General features: G+C 46.3%; 1 protein-coding gene and 1 long non-coding RNA gene across 4 annotated transcripts in view; one reads left to right on the top strand and one right to left on the bottom strand.

The window, feature by feature from the left end:
• Positions 1-18,287, bottom strand: part of PLCG2 (phospholipase C gamma 2) — a 140,132-nt gene that overhangs the window by 61,545 nt on the left and 60,300 nt on the right. For all 3 annotated transcript variants that reach the window (XM_016165884.2, XM_016165885.2, XM_036231514.1), the window contains 9 exons: positions 17,999-18,083; positions 16,420-16,503; positions 12,116-12,159; positions 10,401-10,473; positions 6,285-6,386; positions 5,455-5,573; positions 3,646-3,731; positions 2,303-2,423; positions 1,732-1,900 (listed from right to left, as the gene is read on the bottom strand). In XM_016165884.2, the coding sequence (XP_016021370.1) occupies positions 1,732-1,900; positions 2,303-2,423; positions 3,646-3,731; positions 5,455-5,573; positions 6,285-6,386; positions 10,401-10,473; positions 12,116-12,159; positions 16,420-16,503; positions 17,999-18,083 (883 nt within the window). The remainder of the gene's footprint in view (positions 1-1,731; positions 1,901-2,302; positions 2,424-3,645; positions 3,732-5,454; positions 5,574-6,284; positions 6,387-10,400; positions 10,474-12,115; positions 12,160-16,419; positions 16,504-17,998; positions 18,084-18,287) is intronic.
• On the top strand, positions 10,197-15,049 carry LOC118611356. Its single transcript, XR_004954253.1, has 3 exons — positions 10,197-10,206; positions 10,492-10,494; positions 14,910-15,049. It is a non-coding gene; the product is annotated as an uncharacterized LOC118611356 (long non-coding RNA).

The following is an 18,287-nucleotide window of genomic DNA, read 5'->3' as shown; positions in this document are numbered from 1 at the left end:
AACAGAAATGCAATGAGGCCCTTTGAAAACACAATGACCAAATGCCTGAGAAGCCATGGGCCCCTCCTGGCCGAGCTCCCGTCACCACTTGTCCTGCCTTGCCCATGCTGGAAACACTCATTGGCATCTCAGCGAAAACTGCCCTAGGATCTTAGCAAAATCCTCGAAATATGCTGGTGCTTTTAGCCCCTAGGGCATCAATGCCCCTCCTCTGAATGGACCCTGGCCAAAGCCCTTCACATTGTTGGCTGCTTTTCTGTTGATAGGTCTGTCTCCCCACTGAACTGTGACTTCTCGGCATATAGGGATTGTTCTTATTAGCATATTCTGGTGACCCAATGACGAAATCTACCTAGTAAACACCTATCCATCCTTCCATATCAACCTGCTAGTTGCCAACAAAATCCATCCTACTACTGCCACTAAAGGCTGCGGAACTTGATCCCTTGCAGGTGGCATGATCACGTGACTAAGTCCTCACATGGAACAGGACAGGCTGGGACATGTACAACTGACAGCCACTTGTTTACCAGAAATTGCTGGCCCTGGACCCCCTCACATTCCCCTTTCTATGAGCTGGAGCTTCACCACTGAAGTCTGGGGAAGACCACGACTCCTTTCTCAGAACAATGTTTATAATGCATGAAATTACAAGAAAAACTCATTTTATTGAAATACAATTAAGATATTAAATAAAAAATATTTGCAACATATTAAAGATGGGCTTTATCTTTTATAAGATCTAGAGGCAGATCTAATAACTCCTGAATTTCAAAGTGGTGACAAACACAGTCAGAGATATCTGCAAAAACTGTAAATGTGATATAAAAATATCCATGATTTCTGCTGTTGAAAAAGCCCCAAGTGGCTCGTTGCCAATATTCATAATGGAAGAAAATGTTAAGTTTTACTTATAGGTTAATAAAAATAAAGAGGCAACATTTATTCCCAAAGTTCATATGCCACCCCTCCTAAGTTCTATTTGTAGGTTCTTTGGGGGAGTCTGTGGAACTACACTTAAAAACGCCTTCCCTGGGAAGCTGTAGAACAGGACCCTGGGTTCCTGGATAACCTTGTGGGCCAGAGCTCAAAGCTTCCAGAACACTCTTCTTCAGATGAGAAAGAAATCTACTCTTATGTGCTTTAAGCCTCTGTATATCTGGTCTCTCTATCCTGGTAATGCAAATACCCAAATGTCTCCACTCTCCATGGCATCCCTGGCACTTGTGGGCACAGCAATCACTCATCTCTCCCCACAGCATGTGGCACACCACCTCACTAGTGTACACAGCCTTTTGGGGCAGCTGTCCACCTCCAGTCCATCTCCCACTCTGGACTGGGAGCTCCTGAGGGCAAGAATAGTGCCTGGGTCACTGGAATGCCCCAGCACCTTGCCCGGGACCCAGGTGCACGGTGAACGTTGGCCAAAAGAATGAACCAACAGTGGTGAGTTAGTACTTACTTGGCACCCGCTGTGGAACAGTTCTAAGCACTTACTCACACTCTTTCACAATATGTGCACATAGCACACTAACCACGTGGATTCTATTATAATTTCCCACTCCACCCTCCCAAGACTGCAAGGACATACAGGCACCAAGAAGCTGAAAGATCTTGCCCAGGGTCATGGATTAGTAAGGAGAGTGGTGTGAACCTGGGCAGTGGGACCTGGAGCCTGTGCCCTTGAGCCGGTGGCTCCTAAATGAATGACAGCAGCCTGAGGCCACCCACCTTGATGATGATCTTCTCCCGCAGCTGCGTGGGCGAGGGCAGCTGGTCGGCACTGGCCTCCGTGGGCTTTATCAGCAGCAAGTCGCCAAACACCTCCTTGAACACTCTGGCCATGTAGCGCTGCTGCTCCACGCAACAGTGCTCCTCGATGGACAGGATCACAGGGAAGCTGCAGGCAGCAGGGTGGCTGGCTCAGCAAGTGGGGCGGGGTGGGGGGGATGGTAGTGCAGGTACCCCGTCTGTGGCTGCCTCACAGAGCAAGCGGCTGGGGACCCCATCTGCGCCTGCCTCACAGAGGGGCACGTGGCTCGGTAAAGGGGGGCAGAGGGCCCTGAACAGACACGAGGTTTCCCAGCACCAGCCTCTTCCAACTCCCCAACCAGGGAGTGAGTTACGCTCTTGGCCTGTAGGGGGCGCCAACACTCTGCTGCGCACTCAGCAGTGAATGGTCAAGACCCAGCTGAGGCTGGTGTGTTTGTGTCTCAGCATGTGTCTGCCCGTTGTCTGTCTGCTCGCTGCTCAACCTTAGCTTCCCCTCAAAGGTGAACCACCTGGACATCAGACAACCAACCTTGAGGTGACAAAGGCATGGTCTTTGATGGCCTGCACGACGTCATCAAACTTGATCTTGGTGGTCCGTGTCCAGCCATGGTAGATGATGGGCTTCCCATCGGGCCCGTCCCAGCAGTCCACTGGAGGGAGAAACACGCGGCCTCACCACCTGTCCATCGCTCTCCACCTCGCAAGTGCACTGATGGTGGGCACACTGCCAGGCCGGCCACGAGATCAGCCCGGACCCCCGCGCCAGCTCAGTTACTAGAACATGGAGGCCAAACTCAATAATTACTCTCAGGGGCCACCGACAGGAGGACATGTGCTCCCTGTGTGGTTATGGGAGGATTTTGGTTGTTTAATTAAGGGTCCCTTAGTAGTGCGATGCGTTTGTCCAAAAGAAACTGTTTTAAATGTTAAAACATTTATATTGTGTTTTGTTTTCTGATTTCACTTGTCTCAACCTTGGCTTGCTTTTTCTGCTAATGGAAATAATATATAGCGATGTGAAAATTTATCCTTAAAGGTTCATAGTAAAATATTCAAACCAAACTGGATTATATAGAAAGTGAACATCCTCTATATCTTCCTCCCCCGAAGGTGACAAGAGCTGACAATTTCAAACTTAATTTCTTCACGTTTTCTCTTTCCCAAGGGACAAAAAAGTAAACTAGGTAATAATCTAGAAAAAGCTGCCATTAAAATTTGATATCATGATGAATGTTTTTTTATAAAACCGGAGCCTAAATCAGTGGTTTGTGCCTTTTCTCAGCCCAATACACCTATGAGCCTCTGGTGGTCAAGCCAGGCCAGGGAGGGAGAGGAGGGGGAAGGGAGGGGGAAGGGAAGAAGCAGCTGACTCCTGGGCACATCCAGGCACCTGGAATCACCTGTATTGGGGCGTCTGTGAGCAATTATGACAAGAACGGTCAGGATGGCATCTATGGCGGGGCCAGTTGCAAAAATAACGAAGGACATTTATTTATTTTTTCTTCTAAAAATAGCCCAGACAGAAACCAAGGGAGAGCAGAGGACAGTAAAGCCACCTTTGCTACTGGCCTCCCAGGCCTTTCACCGTATCAGGACCCTCTCTGGATGTCTAAAACCACCACCTAAGGCTTTGTGGCTCCCACCCAGCAGGGCTCAATGCCGCTCCCTGTCTTGGGGACAACATTCTTCTAGAGTAATGTCCCTGTTACTGATGTTATATCCCTTACCCAGATGCCACAGGCACCTGGTTTCTTCCTCAGGCTGCCCCTTCTATCCTCGCTGTTTAGGTCTTTTTTTTTTTAAGCATCAATAACTCCAAGTCTTCTCTCAATTTGCTGTAGGAGTTATCTCCACTAGGAAAAGCCTACTCACGCTCAATGCAGCGACAGCCCATGCGCAGACAGCGAATGTATGCTTCCGTGGATGACTCGCTCCGCAGCTGGTCACCTGTAAGGTACCTGAAGGAGAGGAGGTAGGCCTACATCTCAGGGGATCTTTGGGGAACTCCTCAGCCCAAGGTCCCCCAGGCCTGAGTTCTTCCTGTCTAGAAATACCCATGGTTATGATCTGGGACAGACACATGCCATCAGGTGGCCACACCTTAGACTCAGGCCACAATCACAGGATGTGAACAATAAGCGGAGGACCCTAAACAGCCACAAGGTTTCCCTGCACCGGCTTCCTCCAGGCTCTCAAACCAGGGAGTGAGTTATGCTCTTGGCCTGTAGGGGGCGACAACACTCTGCTGAGCACTTGGCAGTGAGTGGTCAAGACCCAGCTGAGGCTGGTGTGTTTGTGTCTCAGCATGTGTCTGTGGGGTGGCAGGGAGATCTGCCTGTCTGTCTGCTCACTGCTCAACCAAGTGTACGGTCAAGACCAAGTGTTTTTTTGAGAAGAACCTGGTCAAAGGGTGTCAAGAGTGATATTAATGGCAGATGATACATTAACGATCTTCCATGGCTGCTCACTGGTCCTCAGTCTAAACAGGACACAGAAGGTCCATCATTTTGGTATCAGAAGCCAGGAGCTGAATGGGTGATCCACACTTATTGGTGGAATTTGCTATGCTATGAACTCTGTCCACCACACTTAAAAATACATATTTTATGCACTCTCCTCCTCCCCATGTCCCCCTTTGTAAGAGTTTCTGTTTCTGAACTCTCTTCTGGGTTTGGTAGAATTCACCATTCTTAAATCAATGGACATGGTGAGGAAGACAAAACTACGAAATCAATTTGCCACTGAAGAAGACTATACCTTCCAAAACGCCTGGAGATAAGCTTAAGCGCATTCTCGCCAACTCTGGCCTGGAATGACACCCGGGAAACCACCAATCTACAGCTCTCCGGGTGCCCATGAGCCAGAGCCTTCACCCCCTCACCTGATAAGGCAGACTAAATATTGGAACTTGAATGCAGCACCATTTTTCTCTTCTAGTCTATTCTCTCTGTTTGTTTGTTTTTTTCTGTTTGTTATTGTTTTGCAATTAGAATAATCTTCCCAAGATGTGAATCTGAGCATGTTGCTCTCTGGCTTAAAAGCCATCAGCGGCTCCCAGTGTCCTTGCTGTCACTTAAAGATTCCCCTCAAGCTAACCCTGCTGGCCTCCTCTCCTGACACTTAAACACCCCCCGCTACTGAGTCTACAGTCTAGTCTTACTAGACCCCTCTCAATACCACCTGCCCCTTGACTTTTTTTGCACATGCTATTCCTCTGTCTGAAATCCTTTATCTCACCTGGCCACCTGTTCTCCTCTCACCAACCCCTGTCCACTGTTAAGATTCAAAGGAAGCCTTTGCCCCGCCAGGTACCTGAGAACAGCGCTGCCCTGTCCTGCCTTGTTCACCGCTATATTCCCAGTACCCAGGAAGCACAGGGCAGACACTCAACAAATATCTGTTCAATTATTAATTCAATTGCTTTGCTGTGATGCCCAAACCACGAAAACCAGTTTTGCTGATTGGCTTTTCAGGGGTACAGGAAAAGGGATTTTAGTCACACCAACTGGGAAAGAGAGGTGCATTCCCCTACCCCTTCCAGAAGCATCTGTGTATTCCGATCAAAGCAGCACGGCCCTGCACTCCACCCACTTCCCACACGCTTCGCCAGAACGGCGCACTGGAACGCCCAACATACTCCCCTCCACCTGTGACTCATCGCAGGCTGGCGGCAAAACTCACGTGTTATGTGATGAGGAGATCCAGTAATGGGATAAGGGGTTGTTCATGTCCTGTATGTCTACCACGTCATACTTTTCATCCCAAATGCTGTTCTCCCGTGAAAACAGGTATGTGAGGAACTAGAGAAGTCACAGACACAAAGATGAGCCCATCACGATGAAGCTAAGGGTGGGTGGTATCTGGTCCTTTCTGACCTGTGCCAACACGAGGAAATAGCAGCTCTGACACATTAACCTAACAGACGGTCTCCAGGCCTCTCTCGCCCAGGCTGTCAAGGCAGAGACTCAGATAACAACAGGCTGTACTGACACATTTCGTTGACCTATACAATGTTTTCCCTGTTAATGCGTATCCTAACATATTACTATAAAAGTATATGCTTCCCATATGTAAGTTTTAAGGCATAATAATATCATGAACATTTGTGAACCCACCACCCAACTTGACAAACAAAACATTAACAGCATCGTAACATCTAAAAGACAGGAAATTTCCTATCCCAATTCCGGACCCCTATTTTAAAGACAGAAGGCAGAGTGACCCTAGGATAACACTCTGCTTTCTGGGGACAACCTTGCAGAGGACAGGGGCTCCCAGTTCTCCCTCAGTCTCACCTCCCCTGCTCCCTCACTCAGGGCCAAATGCAACCATTTTGAGCAGCGCAGGGACCAGGCAGCCCCACAAACCTTGAATTTACTATGCTTGCGATGCGCTCCGGGGCAGCAGACGCCCTCTAGTGGCTAAATCAGGGGATACACCCTGGTGACAAGGTCGAGAGAGTTGATAAAAGAAAAGGAAGAAAAGCAGGTTGTCACAATGAGCCCACTCACCTCATCGACAAACAAGAAGGGCTCGGCAGTTTCCCTCATCGTGTCATCGATGAACCTGGTCATCCGCTCACGGACTTTGTTCAGATCCTGAGCCCAGAGCTCCTTAGAAGAACAAAGAGAACAAGAAATCATCAAAAAAGAGGACTAGCAAAAAAGTCATGCCAGACCATCGAGATGACTTGCCCGGCTGACCCTGGGCAAGTCACATACCCTCTCTGTGCCTCTTCGTCCACTGCATGGGAGTCATAAAATCCATGCACAGAGTTTCCGTGAGAACGCATAACATGAAGTAATTTTATTGTTTTCCTCTCCAAACCCTAAAACCCCAAGTATTCATTAGGCAAAAGGATGAAACAGAACCCACGGACTCAACTTTGACTAATGTTTGCTGGGTTCGGAATATTCTAAAACCTCCACCTTTAAGAACAAAAGCAACTGTGTTACCAGATGTGGGTGTGGTTGGATGAGAAGGCTCGGACAGGCCGGGATGCATGAAAGAAGAGCTTAAGGACAGATACAAATGAGGTGGCAGAAATGGCCTCCCTGGCATGTAGGTTCAAATCAACAATGAGCCCTGCTGTTAAAGCTCACAAATCTACTTGGATGAGAAACGCAAAATAGCTAGAAGGCTGGGGAACTGCCGGTCCATTTGAATACAGAGGTGTTAAAATCTTTGAATAGCAAAACACAAAACTCAAATTGTAGGATACTTAATGCAAAGGCCTTGGCAGGCCTAGATGTCCCCAGGAGGCCAGAAGCCTCCTTCTTTCTACAAAGACTTTGCATAAAGAGCATCAGGACTTAGCTGATATAACTAGATAGCTGTGAATAAGAAATAATTTGCCTAAAGGACTTTAAAATGCAAATAGTCTGGGGGTTAAAAAATGAATCAACTTGGTGTGGGGTATTGTGCTAGATATCTATAATAATAAGAATGATAAGAATAACGATGAAAGGAATAATAAATGGTGACGGCAGTCAGCACTGGGCATGGACTGTACGTCAGGCTCTATGCTAAATCTTTTTCACGTAGTAGCTCATTCTGAACTCATGCAGTCCCAGGAGGTACATATTACTCTCCACATCATATAAATGGTGAAACCAAGGCTTCCAGTCATTCTATAACTTGACCCAACAATGAGCCCAAGACTCACTCAGGCACATCAGTTCCGGGGTCTTCCTTTTAACCCCATTTCTACGGTGTCACCCATCTCTCCCAGGGCCAACTGGGGCATATTTAGCAGTCTCCTAATGAAATTTAGATTGGTTCCAAGTTTATATTTCTATTAAAAATGCTGCCATTATTTCCTTAGGGTAAGTTCCTAGGAGGGCAATTATTTAAGGTATACAAACCTTTTTTTAAAAAGTTTTCAGTTTAATTGCATATTGCCGATTAAACTGAAAACTTTATACTAATTTGCACACCAACTGCTGCAGTAATTATTCTACATATGTGCATCCATCACCCCAAACAAATGTCCCAGACAACTAGCTTTGCTTCATGCCATCACCCTACAGAGCACTGGGCACACGAAACGTTAAGGCTCAGCCAGGCTGATGGCTCAGGGTCCCCGCCCTTGACAGCATGTCTGCCGTTCCTACTACACATTCACACAGAGGCTAATTCGCTGTCTTGCATGTGCAGAGCTCCCGTACTTTGCTCCTGGCCCATATCCTTGATCTTGCACGTCAGCCGGCCCTGGGGCCAGGATAGGGAAAGCCTGTCATTCTCTTGGCAATAAAATTAACCAGCACTAGGTGGTAAATTCTAGGACATAAGGCTACTTGTCCCCAACAGTTTGGCCATTTTACTTACGAGAAGGAGAAAATTCTGAGATGTCAGACTAAGGGGTAGAAGGAAGGGACAAGAGAGGTTAATCAATTAACAACCACAGGGCAAAACCAATAAAAGACTGCTTACACTGCTGTTATTTTGCAATGCTGAATTAACTTGCAGGTGGCTATTTCCAGGATTATCTAAAGAGGATGACGAGGCACCACCAAGCGCCAGGCACCACTGACCACCCATCACCACCGACCACTAGGCACCCCTGCTTCTTGCTTATGCATGAACTTCCCAGACTGCAGCCCGCCAATCCCAAGGAGCAAACAGTTCCTCCTTACGGACCCCGCCTATCCCAGAACTAGCCCCTGCTTCACCTCCTCCCACCCCTCTTTTATCATAGCCAAAGTCAATTCTTTCAAAAACACCCTCCTTTCCCACACTGCTCCCATAAGAGCCCGTCCACTCCAGGACGGCTCACGTTTGTCTTCTCCACCGAGCCCTGCAGCCGGTGCTACAGACTGCACGCCCAGGGCCTGGTCCTTCCCTGGTCGGCACATGGCTCCACAAGCCCTTGCTTTCAGAAAAGCGTTTGGCCGTGAAAGTTTTTTTGTTTTAACACTTCGGTAGCTCCCTACAAAACTGAGTAAATCGGTGCAGCGCAAAGAAGAGCACGGTGGAAAAGAAGAAACCGTGCGCCTCTCTCTCTGCTTCGCTGTACCGGCGGCACGGTGCCCAGCATGTCATGGTGCCCAGGAGAATTCGATGACCTCCCTTCATTTTACTTCCCCTTGGTGGTGGCTCAGGCTGAGCAAAGAAGCCTCCTCTTCATCACTCATATTCAACCTCCACTGGGGAAAGCATGACGACACTTCGATGTCCTTGGTCACCATTTATCACCTTCCCTGTGCCCTCCGTGTGGCTGGCCTTGTGCAAAGTGTGTGTCTCTGTTCATTATTTTCTCTACAGTCGAAGAAATTCGGACATAGGCTGTGTATTGGATGACATTAAGAAAGCAGACTTGATTGTGTAAGGTATAATAGGAGTGTGACGGTTAATGTTTTTTTTAGAAAAAGAGCATTTCATAAAAGAGACACACTGGCGTATTCCAAGCGAAATGAGGCGCTGTCTGTAGTTTTCTTTCAAATTTTACAGCAAAGAAATGAACAGGGGAAAGGAAGAAAAGACACGTGGGTGCGGAGATGGATGACAGATATAATAAAATGGGCGAAATGCTCATAATTTTTAAATCTGAGCGATGAGACAAGGCGGTTCGTTATCCCGGCCTGCTTTTGCACATGTTTGAAACAGTCTGCAGCACAAAGCTTTTTAAAAAGTGAATTGAATATCCTTACGAACCTAAAACTGCTCTAAAAAAGTCTATTGAAAACAAACAAAAAATTAGAGAGAAATAATGTCACTAAGACTCCAGTGATATAAGTAAAACTTTTAAATAGATAAGCGACTATGCAGAGACACACACTCATACATACACACGAGGATCAACACAATCTTCTCGGACCCCCACAGTTCTGAGAAGCGGGCTCTCATCCCCAGTTTAAGAGAAAACTGGGATATGAAAAGGTGAAACTACCTCTCCAAGGTCACACAGCTAGTAAGAGGACCTCAGGTTTATCTCCATCCAACTCAGGTTCTCGGCTGGGGCACTAATGACTTTTGGGGTTCTGTAATTCCCTACTGTGGGGGGCTGACCTGTGTGTTTTAGGATGTTGGGCAGCACCCCTGGCCTCTGTCTACAACATACCATTAGCAGCCCCTCCACTTGTGGCAACCAAAACTGTCTCCAGACATCGCCCTGGGGGACAGAACGGCCCAGGGGAAAACCACGGCCCAGCACAAAACTCCTTCGACTCTGCCACCAGCTTGGAGCCCGCACGCGAACACTGCGGGAGACTCCCGCGTGTCATTCGTTTAAGGACAACGGTGCTATTACATCCCCTAGAGGATGTGGCAGGTTCATCTACCTTAGCCAGTTAGGGAAGGCTCCCTGGGGGGGGGTGACACCTACGCTGACCCAGGAGAAAGAGCAGGAGCCAGCCGGGGGGGAGGACACAGCCGCCCGCAGGCCCTCGCCGCCACCTGCCTCGGAGGGATCTCGCCCTCGCCCTTCCCCAATCTGTGCGCCTTGAAAAGGCGCTAACGTGAGGCTGTTCTCATTCCAGAGTCTGAGACACCCAAGCGGCATCGGACAGGGAGACTGCAACGGCTTCCTGACGACAGATGGCCAGGGGAAGGCAGGTGGCAGGTGCTGAGAAGCTGCGCCACTGTCCCGGCAGCTCCCCGCAGGTCCCCGCGCCCTGCTGTTCTCTCACCTGCTGTTCATGTAAGAGAAACCGCTGGAAGTCGTGCAGGTGGACAGCGGAGGCATCCGGCCGGTCGGTGTTGCTGCCCTCGGGGAAAGAGAGGGTGTTTAGAGAGGAACACATTTCAACAGTCGAGAGGTAATTCCAGCCAGGCAGCCTGCCACCCAGACACCTTGCCAAGTCCCTCCACAGTGCCAGGTGCAGGCCAGCCAACGGGAAAACAAAGGTGACCTAGACAACAACCCTGACCTACAAAGATACAAAAATAATGCCGGAACCTCAGAGGGCAGCCCCGGGATCTGCACTTAGCTGCCCGCAAGTGGTCCTGGTGCTGAAGAAGGGGAAGGGGGGGAAGGAGAGAGCAGACGTGCGAGTGCACAGAAAATGCTCTGGTGCGGCTGGATGTGGCAGCATTTAGGGGGGCCGGAGAAGTAGCTGAGCCACATCACAGAGTGTCCCCAGGAGCCACAATCCAGAGATTTCTGGGCCATCGAACATTCTGAAATAGAAGCAGGGGCTACATGAAGCCCTCCAGACTCGGTGGGTGGGGAGAAGCAGCTGGAACACGCAAGGCTGGGGGACATGCAGTGAGCAGGGGCCCGCTGCTGGGGGACCCTCAACAAATTCTTCACTTGAGACGAGGGAATCCTTTGCCCTGAATAAAGGGAGCCTCCACCTGACCCTGCAGATGGCCCGCTGGAGATTTTCAAGGCTATCAAAAAACCGGGACCTTCCTGGACTGGCACAAGCAACCTGGTCTCTGGGGAAAGTGCATTCTATAGGAGAGCTGTCCAGGGAAATTTGTGCTTTTCCCTGAGCACTAGCAGAGGACTGGGGAGAGAGGTCTTTTTAAGATATGAGATAAAACGTGCTTTAAGTTTTCTCCCCTTATTAAACACTCAGGGTCAAAAAGCCTATTGTTTTTATGAGTGTATTTCTAACCTTCTTTGCTAACTGGCCTCATGATCTAACACCACTTTTTTTCATAAAAATATGACATAAAAATCCAATTTGTTTTATATATACTTTGAAGTCTTGGGGCTTCTGCTTTAGAAAGAGACAAAGGGAATACTGCCAGACTGTCCACATCACTGAAACCTGGTTCTGCAAATCAGGCCCAAGTCAGCAGGCTGCAAACCATGCTATAGGTGCTATTAACTACTCGGCAAAGCTCTCCCCCAGGCCGATAGGCTTGAGAAGCACAGAACACTTTCTAACTCCCCCACGTGCAGAACCAGTACCACAGGAAAGGTCCTGACAAGTCCTGCAGCACTACTTTTTAGTAACATCACGATTACTATTTGTAGGCCCTTGCCACACACCATGTGAAATACTTTATATATTTCGACTCATTTTATTTCACCAGGAATATCCCCAACTCACTCGGCAACTAACATTGTTTTAATTTGTGTAAAACACACACACACACTCAACCAGTCATGTTCTATGACGTGTACTCCAGGAAAAGAAGCCCTCAGGCATGTAGACTTCTCTATAGAACCTTCTGGGCCACCCTCCCAAATGCAACAAACTCCGTTGCTACTGTTCATGTTTACCCACCCCACAGGCTCAGCATGGTCAATCCCCGCATAGTGGGACGCCCCCTCCCCAGTGCCTCCCCACAGAGGAGGCCCCCCGGAATCCAGCTGTCTGGGAGGACCCGCAAGGGCACCAATGCCTAGCACAGTCGCCCAAAACAACAAAGCCCAGAAGAGAAGCCTCACCCCAAGATGAACACGGAGGAATCTTTTTTGAATTCATCAAAAATCTGAAACAGAAAATAAAAGGAAAACACACACAAAATAAGAATTTTAGATGTCAAGCCACTTAATACAAATGAACAGATTTTGGGGGGGTTAAAAATTATCACTGTAATATTGTGTGACTTATTAATTCAACTGAACAGATGTTTTCCTGTTAAAAATTTTTATTATAATTCGTGTGACTTGTAAATATTCAAATATAACAGAAACCTATGAGGCAAAAAAAGGCAGAAAAGTCTTCCTCAGCTCTTTCATAATCTTATTCCTGAGAAGAAATTGCTATTAATAATTTCATAGGTTTCCTGGTAGAATTTGTTTTATAGACATTAGTCTACCTTATCATTTCATTCTGCACCCACATCTCCCAACTTTTTGTTGTTGTTTCGAGCTTTATATATTCTTCTACAACCTCAAATACAGTCCTGCCTCACTACTTTGAAAACCCACCTTGTACTCCATAATATGAATATCGCCGATTTTCTACTATTATATACTGTATTTTCAAGAACACCCTTGTGTCTGTGTGTGTGTGTGTGTGTGTGTGTGTGTGTCTTCGCCCACTCACGCCAGTACTCCCATTGGTAGATTCCTAGATGGGAAAGCGCCTGGACATGAGGTGTGCCCATGAACTTTGGTAGACGCCACCAAGTGTCTCTCAAAACAGTCGTCCCAACCGGCGCCCCCACCAGTGAACACACCAGCTTCCCTTCCTCCTCGCTGTTACGTTTCAAATCCTTACTATTTCAGGGTATTAAATTAAGATACTTAAGGGAAGATTTATACAAAAATCACATGAGGAGAGGGGATAGGTGAGGGCATGGATGAAACAAGATGGCCACGAGTTGATTACTGCTGAAGCTGGCTGATGACTACATGGAGTTTGTTACACTGCGATCTCTGTATATGTTTGAAATTTCCCTTAATACCAAAGTTTTACAAATTAAATGCAGTGGCTGGGCATTGCAGGTGGGCAAAGGAGAACTCAAACCCTCCATAGCTTACTAGCTCCAGCAAGTTACCTGAGTCTCAGCTTCTTCACCTGTAAAAATAGTACCTTTTTCATAGGGTTGTGAAACTCAGCACAGCACCCAGCATAGAGTTCCCACTTAAGAAATGTTAGCTCTGACCTGCATTCATAATATCCTTATTACAGCCTGGTTAGAGGTATGCGCCCTCACCAGGGGACACACATGGAATTAATACATTTCTTATTTTTCTGCTGCAGCCAAACTTTTAAAAGCTCTAAGGCTTGAGAGCAGCAACACAAGCAGGTGGTTAGACACAAAGAGGAACTGGCAACCTCATGCTGGAAGCCTATAGCTACCGATGAGCAGGAACCCACTCCCTAGATTTAGACCTGGGGGTCATCAATAACCATAAACAGCCTTAAATTCCCAAGGAGCCCAAGAAATGCAGGTGAGCCCCTAAGAGCACACAAATAATGCTTTCCTCAGAGCGCTCAGCAAGTAAATGATATGCTAACAGTTGGGAGGGTCTCATTACCTACATAAGAGCAGTGAGTTTTCTCAGATGGCCAATAACTATCTATAGAGTGTGGGGCTTTATTATTCAAATTCCAAGTCACTGAAGGAATGTACATGTGAATGGGATAGTTGTACCCTCCAATGGTGGAAATCAGAGGTTATCAACCCAAAAAGTCTTTCAGGCTTGGTACCCAACTTTGTAGGAAGTAGGAGCTGGAGCAAACCAGAGAATGCATGCTTTCTTTCTACCAGGATGTTGCCATAGGGAACTTGGGACCCACAGATAGCCATTTCTCAATTTTTTTTCAAGAGAAGCGAAAAATCTGGATCTTAGTATAAAATCTACCAAGTTTTAAATGTAGGTGATTCATTTAGAGAACATTTAAAACCATTAGGCCACGTACAATCGAATGCAGGCTGAATCTGGCATTCTGGCTACCAAGGGTAAACCTCAGGTACACACATTTTCTCCTCCAAACTGGACAATGTGGGATACTCCCAGAGGAACCAGGAATTCTGCAGAAATCTGACTCAAATTTCTTTCTCTCCCCTTTTCCTCTCAAACACGCACACATTAGTCTTAAAAAGAACCATAATGAAAAGTGCAGGCTGAAATATATCTTATTGTAAAATTTTATCACGGAGGAGACCATCAGCGGGTTAACCTGTGCTGACAGGTGAGATAGCTTTTGTGCACACCTTATTGACAAGTTTTGCCTGCCTCTGTCTGATACAGCATCCTGAAACTTCAAGGCAACCTATCATAAAAACTGTTGTTTGCAACCACGTATCTTGAGTAAATCAAGCTTTTCTCAATCCTGGTCAATTGCATATGACAGCATTTGTCATTATTCTAGATTTCAGAAGTACACTGCCATCTAAACATTTTCATTGTTTTCAAAGACCTGACTATGAAGTTAGAGATTGTAACCTAAAAGTGTTCTGATCAGCTTTTATGAAGCATGTTTATTTTTATTAAGGTTTCGTATAAAAGGGGGAAGGGGAGTTATACAGTTTTAGAAGTTTTATAACTAATAGCCTGATCTAATACCTTCATTTCATAGGGGAGGCTGAGTAAGGAGGAAAAAGATGGTTTTCCCCAAAATCGTTTGGTCAGTTAGAGGTCAAGTTGGGGCTGGAACCCAGGCCTTCGACTCTCAAATCCTACAATCTTTCTACTCTATTTCACACATACATGTGTGAAAAAGTGAACGCACTGTAATTGAACTTTTTACTCTATAAAATAATGTATTTTCCCCAAATAAGGGGAGCAGATAAAAAATGCTCCCCTTATTTCTCTACCTCAGGTACATCCAAACTCCCATGGCCAGTCGTCACCTATCAAGAGGCCTCACCCTGCAGCTGGCCTGCAGGCACGTGTGCAGAAGGCAATTATAACAGGCTTCCAGTGACTTACACACACATTACTCAAAAACGCCTACACTCTTAACCCCAAGTCCCTCATTCAAACCTCCCCAGAGCCCAGGGCAAGGGGTGCAGGGAGGAATCACCACCCCCATTAAAGAGATGAAAAGATTGAGGCTGGGAGTGGTCAGTGCTGGCCTAAGATCACACAGCTGATTGGAGAAAGCAGATGATCCCTCTGTCTCCAAGCCCCACACACCCTCTGCTCCCTCTCAGCTCTGCCACCTGCAAAGCTCTTTCCCCACAGTAGCGGCAGCCTCTCCTGTTTGTGGCCATGCACACCCCCCCCAGCAGGCCCTGTGCTCTGTGCATTGCACCAAATGTCCTACTTTTTAAGCTTTATGGGACTTTTTTTTTTTTTTTTGCAAAAGTAATGGAACTACTTGGAACAAGTCTAAGAAAATTAAGGTGCACCAAGAAAAATGTAATCATCTCTCTTGCCCGTCTTCCCAAACCCCTCCAGGACACACACAAAATCAACACTAAATTTGAGGCATGCATTCTTCCCAACTTTCCTCCTGTTCATAAAAAACATACAAACAGTATAAACAAGGATATTGTATTGTTTTTGTTTTCACAAAAAAATCAAACCTAGCTCCTCCGGTGAATGGCTTTCCTCACAAAATATCATGAACATCCTTCCAGACCAACAGAAACACAACTGACTCGGAATTCTTAATCAGCTGCATAATGTTGCATAGTATAAATGGATTATAATTTGCCTAGCGATTCTTCCACTGAGAGGCATTCGGATGGCACCCAGGTATTTTGCCAGCATAAGTAATGCTGCAATAAACAATCTGGTGATATACTCTTAGGTTCTTGTGCTTTCATTTCTCTAAAACAGAGTCCCCAAAATACCACTGTCAGGCCAAAATGTATTTTAAATTTAAAATAGCATGTTCTCTTAAAACTTAAAACTTTTAATTTTAAAATAGCATGTTATCTTATGAATACATTCTCATAAAAATCAATTAAAGTATAAAAAGAAGGCACACACACATACTCCTTCAACCCAGAGATGGTTACTATTAATAATTCAATAAATTTCCTTCCAGGATAAAATAGAGTTAGTTGAAGTTTTTTACTTGAATAGACTCAGATTAAGGTTCTGTCAGCCTTACAGCCACTCGCATTCCCACCAAGAGATGCAAGCCCAATTCCCCACATTCTTCCCATAGCCCTATCACGTTTAAAAATTTTTGCCAACCTGACAGATGAAAATGGTATGTCACCGTCATTCCCACTTTATATTTCCATGCCTAGAGAAGAGACTGGTTTTGTTAGGGACATGCTGAACTTTGAAACACGGGAAACAAAAACATCATTTGCTCATTTGTTCAAGAATCATCTTACCGATTTTTGTTGTTCAAACATAAGCTTTTTATAGAGGAGATGGAACTGTTCAAAGCTGAGTTCATCTTTGTGTGCACCTATTTCCTGTAAATACAAAAAAAAAAAAAAGTGACCACACGATCTTTCGTGTCCACCACAAGAATGCCTCCTCCCTACTTACAGAAATAGAATAGCTTTTTTATAACATCACCTAAAATCTAACTGGCATTCCCCTAAACACAAACTGCCCACAAGTTTCTGCATTTATCTGCCTGGAGAATATACCCACGAGGGACCCCACCAGGTACAACCCATCCTTGACCTTGAAAAGGGAAGAGTCTGGACCAGCATTCCAATAGCCATAATGAGAACCCCTCCTTTGGGGGAGGCGGGGGCTCAAAAACACTTTCAACTATAGACATATTTAGAGGGTATACACATACAGGTCATTTTTTAAAGCATAAGAAAACTAACCGAACCTTTAGATTAGACAGAGCTCAATTCCAGTCAAGGCTTGTCCCCTGAACTGTTTAATGGCTTTGGGCAATCTACTTGACCTTTTCAGACCCTCAGTTTCTCCATCTGTAAAATGGAAGAACCATCGCTAACCTCCTACAACTTCCCTGAAACTGAGCCGGATAACTTCTACGTAACATCTGCTCGATAAAGGCTTGATAAAGGTCAAAATGCCAAGTAAGTGGTAATCAACGGTAAATGCTTCTCCCATCCTTCTCTTCTTTCAATCTCCACCCTTCTCTGTTTTTGCCTTTTTGAATTAGTTGGAATGATGGGGTCAGGTCGAATTATGGCTTGATAAATAATAAAGTGGATTAACATTTCCAGAAGCTCATTGGTACAAAAATAAATGAGCCTTTTCAGCTGAGGAATCCTGTGTCTGGGGCTGCTGCTGACATGGTCATGTGAGTCCTCTAACCAGGGTTATTGGGATGGAGTGCTGTTAGGTTCCTTGACAAGAGTTGGCATCTACATCATCTCCATCCTTACACCACTCAGAAAATCCCCACCTGGCTTACCCTGCCTCATCACTCCTGGAGTGACTTTACATGCCCCAGATCCACCAACAGCTTAATTATACAAGAACATAAACAATTTAATGCTAGAAAGAGGATGGGTGGGTGGAGGGGTGGGTGAGAGGCAGGATGGGGTGGGAAGCAAAGGGAAGGGCAGAGAAGAGCCAACTCTGACAACTATGCTATCAGGAAAAGCCACATCCATAGAACTCTACACGAGGGATCTTTTAAAATATTTCCCCAAACTAACACATTTGTTCATATTACTAGAAGAAAAATAGGCTGCGGGATGCTGAGTGAGAGAAAGGGAAAGTTGGACTGCTGGAAACATTTCAGGTCAGGCAGCTCCGTAAATGTGGTCTTCATGGATGATATCCTCTGCTAGGCTTGAGATCATGGTCCTGAGATCTTCACATGATCCCTCTGTCTGGACTAAAACAGATGCATCTCAAGGTAAAGAACTTTCTTGGGCACCATGTGACAGAGCTCAGAGGCATGAAGAAGCTTCACGTGAGAGGCACAAGTAGACCTGAGTTCACAACATCACCAGACTGAGCTATGAGACTTACCACAAACTTATCTTTGAGGAACTTGGCACTCCCTACTTTGAAATTGACCATGGGCAAGATGGCCTTCAACTCTCGGAGGCTGATGCTGCAAAAAAAAAAGAAAAAAAAGAAATCCCAGATCTGTCAACCTCAAGGGGTCTCAGCATTGGAGGGTTTGGCTACTCCCATGAGCTACCACCTTATGCCATGAAAAGACCCCGCCAACAGCTATTAAGTGAGCGCTAACCAGGAACAAGAGACCTGGGTTCGAGGTGCAGGCGACACCTTAATGCTCGAAGCTGATCTCCAC

Source organism: Rousettus aegyptiacus, unplaced genomic scaffold (genome assembly GCF_014176215.1).
Source record: "Rousettus aegyptiacus isolate mRouAeg1 unplaced genomic scaffold, mRouAeg1.p scaffold_m13_p_14, whole genome shotgun sequence".
Classification (NCBI taxonomy): Eukaryota; Metazoa; Chordata; class Mammalia; order Chiroptera; family Pteropodidae; genus Rousettus; species Rousettus aegyptiacus.
This window is presented reverse-complemented; position numbering and strand designations above follow the sequence as displayed.